At 43.3% G+C, this 13,199-nt stretch overlaps 1 protein-coding gene and 1 long non-coding RNA gene across 16 annotated transcripts in view; one reads left to right on the top strand and one right to left on the bottom strand.

Moving 5' to 3' along the window:
- SLC4A4 (solute carrier family 4 member 4) overlaps positions 1–13,199 on the bottom strand; it is a 230,004-nt gene that overhangs the window by 64,017 nt on the left and 152,788 nt on the right. For all 13 annotated transcript variants that reach the window (XM_013193772.3, XM_048045703.2, XM_048045701.2 and 10 more), the window contains one exon: positions 777–934. In XM_013193772.3, the coding sequence (XP_013049226.1) occupies positions 777–934 (158 nt within the window). The remainder of the gene's footprint in view (positions 1–776; positions 935–13,199) is intronic.
- The window catches only part of LOC106043970 (uncharacterized), a 32,739-nt gene that overhangs the window by 11,473 nt on the left and 8,067 nt on the right, over positions 1–13,199 (top strand). For all 3 annotated transcript variants that reach the window (XR_010831540.1, XR_010831541.1, XR_010831542.1), the window contains exons 3-5: positions 337–418; positions 6,807–6,969; positions 10,663–10,866. This is a non-coding gene — a long non-coding RNA (uncharacterized lncRNA). The remainder of the gene's footprint in view (positions 1–336; positions 419–6,806; positions 6,970–10,662; positions 10,867–13,199) is intronic.

The following is a 13,199-nucleotide window of genomic DNA, read 5'->3' as shown; positions in this document are numbered from 1 at the left end:
GCAGCCTCTGTCCTCCTCCCTGAAACACTGCCGTGGTCTGTTCTTAGTTCATTTCATTACCTTTTCATGCTAATCAGTTTCATAGTTCTTACCTAGTGTGTGTATAATATGACAAGCGTATGAATTTAATTCAAATACATAAAAACATACAACATATTTGTATTTGTGACACAGCAGATTAATTTGCAACATGAGTCACAATAAATAAAATATTTGCACAACATTTTTTTTTCTCAGCCATTGTGAAATACAAAGAAACATCTGGTGTGACAATCACAGAAAGAATTTATCCCTCAGTTTTTCTGACTTCTTTCTTACCCCCCTCCCCCCCAGCAGGGCCAGAACTGCATCCTTTCATCTAATGTGAATTTTTAAGAAGAAAAATATGCACTGCAAAAGCACACAGAGGGAATTTGAGGTATGTATAATGTGTGTGTGTGGCAAGAGTCATGAGGGGTAGAAAAAATCCAGTAGTCACATTTCACATTGGTAGTGTCCTTTATCATTAAGTTGTTAAATTAATCTGTTTGTATAGTGTTTGTACATTTCACAGCTTTTATGTTACAACCAAATTTCAGACCTGAAAATTATCAGGCAGCCATAGTGAGTTTTTGCTACTTTAAAAACCAATAATCCTGAAAAAATGTATGACCATTATGCAAGTCATATGATGGAAACCAATGGAGAAGGTCTTCTTTTGGCCTAGTGCTATTATTTTAAAAGGTGCAAATGCAGTTTCCAATTCATGAGCACTGCTAGGGGCAGAATTCTCTTACCGGGTGGGTACAGGGACTTCAGTCAGAGCACCCAACATAACTGCCTGCTGCAGCCGGACGAAGGCAATGAAAGGACTGTCCAGGAAGTCTACCTCCCCAACCAGCACATTGGAGGCCTCAGCATCACGGGGCAATTTCTTCATGAATTTATTCTTCAACTGCATCAGTAAAAGAGAATGAAGAATAGAATGAAGGTTGTTAGCCATGCAAACAGAAATGTACAATAAAATTTACCCAGTTCAGCCACATTTCCTTCTTGGTCATAGGACCTGAACCTATTTTTGGCCCGTAAGTGTCATCCCCATGCTGTCTACTAAGGCAGAGACAAATGCACTGCTACTTACTGTAGACCTCTCCCCATTATACATGTAAAGCAGAAGCCAGACCAGAGAAGTTGACGACCACCCTTGTATTCATGCTACCCTTTTGAAAGTTGAATATTCCTGCTAAGAAAATAGCCACCAGAAGAGCAATCCTGCTATTGGTGCTTGGATCCAAGCCAGCGCTGAGAAGATCAGGCCTCCTGGAGCTATTGTTACCATTTCTGGATCTGAGATGGTGTTAGCTTGGGGAGAAAAAGGTGTGCAGGACTGAGCAAGATGACTAGATCTGGGCAGAGCTTCAGGAAGAAGTACTGCATCAACTTGCTGCCTGGCCATCTGGACGCCAGGGAAGGGCACACACTTTGTATGAGTGAAAGTGCAACTTCAGGATCTGCGGTTGCTGCTACAGAAATGACTGGCCTGAGGAAAACAAACCCTGAAGGATGGATGTCCTTCCAGCAGACCATGCCAGGAGCTGGGCACATGCATTTTGTGGTGTACATGTCTTTTCAAGTTCCAAGTGAAAGACTACGCTTAGTGCAGGCTTTTAGAAGCAAGTTTCCTATGTCTGTGGCTTCTGCCCTAATCTAATATTTTTCTTTAGGTTTTCCAAAGCTGCTGTTCCCATTGCCTGTGCAGGCCAGTACATGAGGAGTCACTGGGCAAAAGTAGCAGGCATGCTGGTTCTGAAACTATGCTAACAGTCTCAGTGACTGTCCTGGTGAGAGACTGGCTCCATACTGCTTCCCACGTCACCACCTGAGCCCTGAGCCCTCACCACAGGTTTCAGCAGCCAGAGCAGTGCGTGGCAGAAGGGCTACGGGGGAAAACAAACTGCTGACCCCTGTGCAGGAGGAACCCTTTTCTCCCTCTTCTTAACAGGCAATTCTGGATGGCTGCTACATCCCTCAGCCCCCCAAAGATCTGAAAGGAAGAGAAAGCCTTGGGAAGAAATAAAGTGAGGAGGGGCATCCTTGAAGAAGAGGGAAATCAGAGGGGGTTTCAGAGGGAAAGAAAAGCACCAGGCCTGGCTGGAATAGCCAAGATGAGTGTGAGAGAAATGAGAAGGAAGGTTCTTGTGTGCACAAAACTCAAATATGTATAAAACCCAAACACTGAAAGGTTAGTAATCACCATGTAACTAATAAGGCCTCTTAGGTTTCCACCATCAGCTGAGCATCCATTGCTTCACGATCAAGTTACTGCAGCTACTATTTTATCCTGCCACAGCAACTCCTGACTAGATCCCACTCTTTCCTCTACCTCATAATACCTTTCTACTAGTGAGAGTTTTCAAGAGCCTTGCCCAGAAGAAAAAGAACTGTTAATATCTGGAGTACACACGTACCACTCTGCATGAACTGTTGAGAAAACAGTGTGGCCCACTGGCAAAGTGAAGAAATCTACTTCAGCAGAGCTACCTACAGTTCACAACACAATTTGGCTCCACAAGCTCTTATAACTCCCAAAGTACATGCTGAGTGATGGTTTTAATATTTATAAGCTAAAAAACCTTAAATGCACAAGGAAAAAAATGAGGCATATGGTAATTCCCCAACAGAATCCTTGTAACTTTAAACTGATGCTGTCAATTATTCACTACTGGATAATGTATCCCTTGGAAGAACGAGCAAATGACAAAATGTTCAGACATACAACTTTTAGGGACACACTCAGCAAAATCTGGCAAGGAAGTCTGGTGCTCATTAATTGAAAGCTTCTCTGTACAATTTGACACGACTTTGCTGAGCCAGGAATTGTCTGTGGGGTGAAAAAGCAAGCAACTGTCCTCCCTCAATGACGACAGCATCCACTGCCTCAGACAGCATCCACCATACCTGGAACAAAGGCAAAGCTGCCAGAAGAATGGTCAGAGGCTCAGCAGCAGAGGAGGACGTTGTTCCTCTGCCCTCCTTTTCTAGGCAGCACCTTGGGGGCTTTCCCCCAAGCACCTGTAAGTGGCAGAGATACACCCCCTCTCCCAGGCCATCAAAGCAAGACGTCTCAAAACAACCTTCACCACCCTGACCAGAAGCTTTTCCCTCATGACTAGTTTGTCCTCTCGTTTTCCTGAAAGAGTCATGGTTGAATATACAGACAGAGCAACTTGCTGATGCTTTGAAACCCTTAATTTCTGGGCTATGATAAAACTTGAGAGCGACGTAGGGCTGTGCCAATAGCAAGGCATTGTGTGCTGCTGAGCTGCATGCAGCACGAGGATAAAAGATTAAAGATCTCTAACTATTCTGTAAAATGATCACCTAGGGATAAAGAAAAAAACCAGCTAGCAGGCTTGCTCTGATCAGCTGTTTATCCCAAAAGGCTCAGGTTACCCTTTTTAAAGAATGGTAAAGGAATGAGCAGAGTATAAGATCAAAATCATCTAGGGAAAAAGAGAGATTCTTTTGAAATACAGCGAGGTAATTAGAGAAGATAGTATACAACGAACTTGCCCATTTCAACAAATATTTTGTAGGAAAAGAAATTCAACTGTGAGACAAAAATTACTTCCTGATCACTCTATTAATCTGGGTTTCTTACCCAGGTTATTTCAACACAAGCTTCCCATGATGCCTTTCTAGCCTTATTCTTTCCTTGTACCCTTATCACCTCTGATTGCTCCTTTGTCCTCAGTAACTCGAGCCTGAGTTCTTATCTCAGCTTTTTTGTTTGTTTTCTGTCTCCCCATATCCCCAAGTTCAGCTTTTAGGGAGGAAGGGGCTTTTTCTACTGATTTTTCACTCTCTCCCTTGCACACATTAAGCTAACATACAACTCTCCATTTATCCATCTATATCTTTGTCGTTACCTTCATTAACAATGACAACAGATATGCCAGAAACATGACAAAAGGAGAAAAGGAGTTGGTGAAGTCACCATAAGCATAAACCACTGCAATTGCACTGCTCATCTTCAAGCCTTCTCATACTCTAGATCTAGATGTTAGCCTACTGACAAACAAAAGAACTTGATCTCTTGTTTTGAGAAAAAAATAGTGAGGTTGCATCTCAAAGCAAAACAATATAGTTACTATTTACTGTACTGTATCATATAAAAATATTTAGTAGAACTCTCTATTTTTTCTGCCTGAGCACTGAGAAAAGCACATGGGAATACACATTTTTGTTGTATTTGGAGTTTAACTCTTCAATCATAGCAGGCCCAGTGTTAACTATGGCTCTAAATGCGGTGCATGCATCGCCTCTCCTATCTCTTCCAACACCATTACCCCAGACGACAAAGTCACAGTCAGCACTGTTTCACCTAAGGCACCTTGTCAATGCCCAGTGGAAAGAAGCTCTGTGCATTTGATCTAGAGATAACTACCCCAGTTCCTGCATTAGGATATGCATGCAGCCATAAATGGAGGGAAAAGCTCTGTGTTAATCCAAATCTTCCTCTCGTTTCCCTGTCAAAATATAGCTGAACTTAAAGCAGCTGTTATTTCCAACTCCTACATTAGGGAGTTACTGCGTGTGGATATTCCAACAAGCAAACCAGATCAAACAAAGTAAAATTAAGACATTTTCTGACTGGACAAGAGAGACCAAAAAGAGCAAGAACTTCTGCTCCTTACACCTTGTGAGTGTACAAAGTAGTCATTCGGCTCCATAGGTCCTTTCTAAGGGCTGCCTGCTTGCTGCACAAGGCCTCAGAGGAGCTGGCAAAAGGTGAATCCACCAGTAGGGAAAGCAGTACTGGGATTTGAGTCACAATATAAGCAGCACTTCTAGAAATGCAACAAAGCATCTGTTTTGTTACTGAACAGTGAGGCTCAAAACTGTAGGAAAGCAGGCTGGAAGAAGATGTAAAAAGCTTTAACTCATTTCCAGCATTCTATCTGAGGTCTAATTCTATGCTCATCACCATTAGATCAGAGTGCCAGAAGAAATCTACTGACCAGCATCTTTCCCACCAGCCAACTGCCACAGTTACTCTCCTTTACACATCTTCTCTCAAAGCATAGCTATAGCTTCATACTAAAAATAGTTGCTTACAGCCCAAAGGTTATTCTCATCTCTGCACCTACAAACTATAAATGTACCACAGCAGACATGAGCAGGCTTGCAGTGCACTGCAACATGCATCATCTATCTGACAAAACATTATCTAAGTCAAACTATGGAGAAATGTCATCAGTTGCTTCTGATTTGATAATGGGCAATCACTGCACCAGCAGTATTTTAAACATCAGCCTCTCCTGGCTCTTTTCCGGTATCATCCTGGCACTTGAAATCTTCTGAGCAGAGGTCACAGCCTGGCATGAGATTGCTTTTCTGCTCGGTTATTAAGTTAGCTCAGCAGGTCTGCTGCATGCAGAAGGATCTGAGCAGCCCTGCTCTTAGCCACAGCCTTCCCCAGTAGTGACAGAACAGCTCCTGCAGCCTTGGCCACGCTCGTGGGGGCACCACTGCCCCACTCTTGTGTATGACCCTCCATCCAGCTTTAGCACTCAGGCTGCGTCCTCACAGCCGGGAGGGATTTCCGAGTGTGCTCAGCCCTGAGACAGCTTTGTTTTTTACTGTCCACTTGAGCAATGGCAGAATTAATGTGAAGTTGAAGTCTTTTGTAAACCATGCCCTCAGTTTGTTCCCAAAAAGCCCCTCACCCAGTGTGATCTCTGGAGATGCTCTGTGTCCGCCTGGCTAACAGTGAATGGTGAGGGCAGGCGTCCTGCCAGGAACACAGTTCGGGGGTAACAGTAAACTGGGCTACGAATCCACAATGAGCCTTGCACTGCGCTTTGCCAGGCAGCTCAAGGAAGTAGAAAAATGGAAAAAGTCTCATGAAAGGGCATGAATTATTGATTCAGCAGGAAGAAAACCGCTGGAACAATCCTACTGCTACACACTTCAGATAGGAGTTCCACCAGAGAAAATATTAAACAAACACTGAGGAGCTCTGGGGAGGAAGCCTGGAAAAGCACTACCAGCTACGAATGGCGTTTTGGAGGAAAGTAGGGATAAAAGATACCGGGAAGGTGGCAACTCTACAATAAAGCTTATGTTCAACTTTGCTGAATAGGCTGGTCATCCTCTTACCTGTTTTCCTAAACAAAGACAACGTTTACTCAAAAGCAAGGTGCCTTTCTGAACCAAAATCGACAAGAAGAATCTCGAGGCCTATGGCTAATCAGCTCCTGAAGCTGCGGGTATCAGCGTGTTTATCCTCCCCGCTGTCTAGCACAACAGAACAGTATGACTAATTCTGAAGAGAGATCATTATGGTGTTTTTTGCTCCAAAAGTTTTGCAGCACCACTCAACACTTTCTTAAATCATTTATCAGATAGAAGATGGGAATGGTGCAGTCAGCACTTAAAATCCATTTTGAACCATTCCCTGAAGAAGCTTCAGAGAAGATCTGAGTCCTCAGCAGCACCAGAGAGGAGGGAGGGAGGGAAGCCTTGCAGCTTGAAACACTACATTTATTCACTTTCTCCACAATGCTAGATTGAGCATTGTTCTAACCTGACCACTAATGCTATGTTAAAGGCCAAAGACCTCCAGTGCCGTACCTGCAAAAAGGGCACAGCAATGTGAAAAATGACCATTTCCCTAAATGTATTTTAACAGTCCATTATTATCAGCATCACTTGAGATTTATTGGAAACGAAAGCCATTAGTACATACACACAGCTTTTATTACATCTGTTTACTCTCAGTGAATTTACTGTGCTGTATACCTGTCTGCCTTGTCCTCTCACAGATGTTGCTTTCCCTGCATAAGACACTGCTGCGCAGCTCATGAAGCAGCTCCAAACTGCTGCAGTTTCCAGCCTGAAACGCAGATGGGAAGGAAATGCAAGACAGCTCACGAGCAGGGGAGGCATTAAGGAGCAACTACAGTCAACAGAGCCGAGAAGGACCAGGTGAGTTATGCTCCTGGTCTTCCTGGCAAAAATTTCAAAAATAAATTAACAAGCCAAGTAGACTTAACTTTCCTACATCACTCAACAGGATCAAATATTTTGTAAAGTGTGTAAAGTCTCTTTCATTTTTTGGGAGCTCCTAGCACAACCAAGAGCATAGCTGCCTAACAATGAAGAGCAAGAAAAGGTAAAAAGGAGCACATGGCTGAACAAACACATGGCCCTTGCCCATGACCCCTGACACACTCTGCAAAGTCTTTTATAGGCTTGTCCATGGCAAAGAGGATACCCAAGGCAAGTGGAAACTCCATTAAATGAGTCATTAGCTTAAGTTTCAGAAAACCAAAACCAAAAAAAAAAAAAAAAAACCCACACACAAAGCAGCACTAAAATTACAACTAGAGAAGCCCTGTAGCTAGTCACATTACTGTAATGATGTTCCAGTCTTTGCAAAACAGCATGCAAGTAACGTGTAGGCACTGATCTTTGCAAGAATCTGTCTGCACGCATGTTTCATATTCCTATTTGGTCACCCCTAGCCTAAGGAAGAGTTACAGAACAAAAACCTCTGTCTGTGTGAGCTGAAGTTTAGGTACAGCACACCACCTGTTCAGGAACAGTTCCCTTTGAAGTTGAGGTTACTAGTCTGTGAAAGCTTAAAATAAATTGCTCTTTTGGGACTGCGTTCTGCAGTGTGCCATATGGTGTCTATAACTAACTCTGCATTTGCCCAGGACACCTTAGTGCACTGGGCACGGTGATCAGTGCCTGCTGTTGACTTTGGCTAAGCCTGTTAGCATTGCTTGGATTTAAAAGCTGTTTGCATGGAGAGAGTACTCCTGATTAACTGACGTGGGTCACAGCTAGTACACTCACAAAAATACATTCACGTGTCATCAAATAGCTATTTTACCACACTATACAGCTTTTGCAGATACGCCCTGTTTGAAAAATCAGCCCTAAATGAAAAGAGGACTAGAGCAAAAGAAAATCTGTTAGTAAAGGCCACAATTTGCTTTAGCTTTTCCACTATCGTAAGGCAGCTGCCTTTATGGGTATCACAACTGCCTTCACCTCACAGAAGCTGCTGAGTGTGCAGCAGGGAAGCCCCAAACATCCTTGCAGCAAAAGGAAAAATAAAAGAAAAATGTTATTCAGATCTAGTGACATTGCATAGGTAGAGCAGGAAACTAATAACCCTTTTCCCATCCTTACCGTGACAAAACACAATCAGAACTGAAAGGCCATCCATTGACTTAAGGAAGCCATAAAGAGATACTAACTTCATAACATGCCATCCTCCAGCCATGCAAGGTCTGAAGTGCAAGCTTGAATTCCCCTTCCCAATTAGCATCATTTAGTTTCTATTATCAGTGGAATTGAAGGATCGAAGTAAACACCACTAGGATGAAAAATTGAGAACTCTCTCTATCTTGCAGAAATGAAAAGTACAGTTTCTGGGCTTTTGCTTGAAATCCCAAGATGGCAGCTTGTGGAAATGCCTGCTGAAAGCTACTGGCACTATCCCATCCAGTGAGAAAATGCTCAGATCCTCCTCTTCTTTCTGGCCTTCACCATTTTACAAATCTCCCTCTTCTCTGAGTCACACTTCATCAATTTGAAGACATCTAGGTCATATTTAGCATCTCCAACTGAGAACCCATTTTAATCTGATCTTTTTCGTCCTACCATACAGCATTTTTAAGTTCACTACACCCTCCAGCACTGCAGTATTAAAAATAGCCGGTGCTCAATTTTGGGACAAAAAGGAGGGAACAATACACATGATGGTTAGGGTATGATTTTGCCACAGGCACACGGCGCAGCAAGGCACAGCCCTGGCACAACTAGCTGCTGTTTTCCTTTCAGGCAAAGGTTGGGGCTCCCCAGCCATGCTGATTCCCATATCTGCACAAGATGAATGGTTCACCTCCTCTCTGAGCAAGGTAGGAGCTCTCACTAAAACCCATTAAATGCAGCTCTGCCCCACCCACCTTCAAAGCAACAGCAAAATATGAGCATTCAAAATCAATGCTGGTATGCAGATTACCATCACAACCCTAACTGCACACACAGTGCTTTGTACAACTAAATGAAGGCTTAACGGTCCCTGATCACAGGGAAAAGGGATACAGTTCCCCAAACTCCTGTTACATCAAAGCCAAGCGCAACATGTGGGATCTTCCAATCTGCCAGGCAGCAACAGACTGCCTGAGAGCACGGGAGACTGGGTCAAGTGAACAAAGGCTTGTTGGAAGAAACTACTTCACAGTTAGAGGGGAAAAATAAAAATAAAAAAGAGGTGAGGCCTAAATTATCTAACAGAGAGGCCATATAAAAATTGACTCTACATTCCATTTAGTCTGCACAGGGGTATGTGTTCTCACCTACCTGATCACAGCACACTATTTCACTCAAATGGTTCTCATATCTGAGCATGGACACATAGTGCTTTCGTACTTAGAAAGGGTAAATCCCCCAGGAATTTATATCTGTCTCTGTCTCTCTCTTTTTCTGTATCTATCCACATGTATGTTTCCCATGAATGCTTGCCTAAAGTGATATTGTTAAAGCTCTGTGTTTTGTCTATGTACAGAACTCCATTACCCAGGAATGCTTGAGACGTGCTCTGCTGATACACTGTAGGGAAAAACTACGCAAGCAAAACTATTCTCTGCATAAAGAAAAAAAGCCAAAGTAAATGAAATACCAGTTAACTAAACTTCCTAGAAACATTTCCTTTCCTTTAAAAAAGGTGGCAGTGAGCTATACCGGAAGGCAGTTATTTTCATTTGAGCTCCAGGGAGTGAAAGTAGGTCATCCAGGCTGACAGACCTAGAAATTAGGAATCTCTGCTTGTGACGGCAGAGATTAGGAGATGTTGTTCAAACAGGAAAAGCAATGAATTGCTCTCACCATTAATCAGTGGACTTCATTCCAAACAGTGGGATCCCATCAGCTCCCTCCTCCCCGTCCATCAGTCCCCCTAGGAAAGGCATGAGGGTTTCTCTCAACAAGGCCAATTTCTTTTTAACTTTAGAGCTTGCTTTGGCACAGATTTCCTGTTGATATGGAAACACCAATTTGAATAAGCGCTGCACACACCACAACAAATAAGAAGGGTTTTGTGCCTCTCTCTGACCAAATATTCCAGCTGACCATATTCATTCAGAGCTGTTTTTTATCCCCATACACAAACCCTTTGAAGCTGGAGATAACACCAGGTCAGCAAACTCCCCTTATATAATATATTATTTATTTTGTGTATGCTGTTTCATCAGCTCAGCAATAACAGGTCCCCAATAAAAATAGATTTTCTTTAACTGTTCCTTTTATTTTACATCTTGAGCATTAAAAATGTCCTGGTGCTTCAGCCATTTGGAGATGCCAAGGACATTTGAACAAAGCACGACTGAAGGATTTCTCACAGGACAAGAAACAGAAGTGGTACCAGTACTAGGAACAGCGCACCATTCCCAGCTTCCTATGGTCCACTTACGCTATAAAGGGGCTCATAAAGGCTGTGTTTTGAGTCTTCTAAATCACTTTTGTTCACAGATAAACGTCTGTCCTCTGAGCTGAAAAGGAAGCTTTTTTCTTCCAAAAAGCTAACTGACAATGACATGCCCTAACCCCGTGAACAACAAACTGTGTCTTGTGCAAATAAGATGAAAACCTTGTCCTCCCCAACAGGTTGCTTGAATGGAGAAGACATGTTCCTTGAGCTGTGGGAAGAAGTGGGAGTTGGGATTAGAGATATGCCCTGCTTCCCACACAACTATAAGCACGTTGTCTGACCTCTCTTGCCCCACAACAGAGGAGCGAGCCCTTGATCCAGCGGCAGGCACCGTGTGGTTTGAGAAGTCTCACATGGGATAAGCAAAGTGAAATTCAAAGGTACGTTGCCAAGTGAGAGCTCATCCCAAACACAGCTTAAGCAATACTAAATATAAGCAAAGCCATTAATATTTCCATGGATTAATCATGTGGGGATGCTTTTGTAAACATTCTCCTGAAGTGCTTGTGACTCGGATACTGCAGCTACAGGCCCGTGTGTGGGAACATAGTTTGCAACTCTCTAGAAAGCTAAAAACTCCATGGAAAATTGTATCTGTAGGTGTACTGAAAATTAGAGAGAGGGAAGAGGAGTGCCAGCAAAATCCCCAGGTAGCCCAGGGCAAGCAGACAGCGTTAGCTGCACCAGCAGAGGAACAATGCAGTTGAATGTATGGGGACTAAAACCAGGGACAGGACAGACCAGGAAAGAAACTTAACTTTCTTGTCATGGCTGGCAAAGGTGCCATTAGGCTGGCAGATACCTGCTGTCACTGCTTCACAAGTGTAACTGACAAAGCAAAGGCTAGTATAGATCTGAGCAAAGAGTTTCCACAAAGGTGCACATGCTTGGCAGGAAGGAAAAGCCCAGTAATCAGGAGCACGAAGTCAACGTGCCAGATCTAGCCATTATCCATATGTAGAAGCTTTGTCAGTGTAGCCACATCAGTCATCTGTGTGGAGAAAAAAAAATAATAAAAAAATCTTGTGGTCTACACAGCTCACAGAGCTCATAGCAGCAGAAGGACCACTTGGCACCAAGATGGGTCATCCAGCTAGGTGGCTTCAGCCAGCACAGGCTTTGGGGCTGCAATGTGGACTTGCCAGTATGGCATAATTGCACTGGCAACCTTTGGAAGTACAGACAGGGCTCTAGTAAAATCAGACAGGAGCGTGGGATGCCACCAGCAACAAAGAAGGCAGTGAGGTCTGGGATGCCTCTGTGCAGGCCATCACCTGGTCCTATTAGTAGGATTTAACTGTCACAGCTGCACAGCCCTTTTGCTCCTTACCCTCACTTTGGGCACCCCGTTTGACAAACGGCCATTTGCAAGCTGGCAGGAGTTCAGACAAGAGCAATTAAAACTACGAAGTGGCTGAGAGACATAAGCATATTGGAATAGCTTATTTGCATTAAATACAGAAGATGTATAACTTGGCTAACATGCATCTAAGACTGCAGAAGCATTAAGGAGTAAACGTGACCCTTTCTAACTACAGTTGCTTTAACAATCTAAGGCAGGAAGACAATCCTTTTAAATTTACCTGAGCATGATTTTTAAGGTGTATTTACAGTACACCTGTCCCTTTTTCTGCACTAGGCTAGTACAAACTTCCCCACCTACTGGACCAGTTACTATCGAGCACACAATGGCAGGAAAAATGCCAGTATCCAGCCAGCCCAATACAAGCAAGCAGTTAAAACATACGTACATGTGTATATTCTCTCTCACTTTCCCTCAGGTTTGCTGGATAGCCCACTAGAAGCACCTCCTTCTTCTAGACCTGTCTCTAGCATGGACCAGATTAGGGTAAACCACTAGGTTTTACTTGTTGACAGCCCAAGAAACCTTCATTTCGATTTTGAATTCAGTATTAGTATTACTCAACATAGTGTCAGTGAAAGACTTCCAGAAAATAGCTCGATCTTCCAGAGCTGGAGGAAGTCTCCTGCCAGAAGTACTGGTCTTTCAGGTGCTTCTCCAGTCACACTGCTGTACCTGGCAACAGAGAGCTCAGAGCCTGGGAGAGAACAGGAAGCTGAGGCACTGGTGTTTGAATTGGAAACCAGAAGAGAAATTGTCCAAAAGTCCTGCTGCCTCTGCTTGTCTATCTAGCTACAAATGACCAGCACATTAACTGCAGAAAACAGCTCATAAAATAAGACAAATGAAGGCAAATCACTTCTCCACACTGCTACCTCAAAAAGAAGTGTTCTGCCAATAAAAATACAATGAAACAGAACACACCACCTCTTCCTTAATTATCCTTATAAACTGCCAAAACATCAAGCAATTCCGAAACAAAAACACGATAAAACAGCAAAATCAAAATTCAGTGTCCTTTATTGAAGCTACTTATCATTAGAGCAATTTGAGTCAGGGCCCTGGCGTCTTCTGAAAGACGCTCAGGATGCTGAACCAGTCTCTTTTGCAATCTAAATGCAATACAGTACAATGAATCAAGTTGTCATTCTCATGGCAGAGAGGAGCCGGTTCATGCAAATTATCTAACTTCAATATTCATAAATAATACACTGCTAACCACACATAGCTGTCTGGGTGCTTAGCACCGCTGACAGATATGAGATTGGCAGCAGGAATGAATCAAGCCTTTTGTTTAGCTCCAGGGCAAGCTTCCCACATGCTCTGGAGGAGGGAAGGGAAGACTTCCTT

The sequence above is a fragment of the Anser cygnoides genome, chromosome 4 (assembly GCF_040182565.1).
Source record: "Anser cygnoides isolate HZ-2024a breed goose chromosome 4, Taihu_goose_T2T_genome, whole genome shotgun sequence".
NCBI lineage: Eukaryota > Metazoa > Chordata > Aves > Anseriformes > Anatidae > Anser > Anser cygnoides.
The sequence above is the reverse complement of the archived record's forward strand: the minus strand, read 5'-3'. Positions and strand labels throughout refer to the sequence as shown.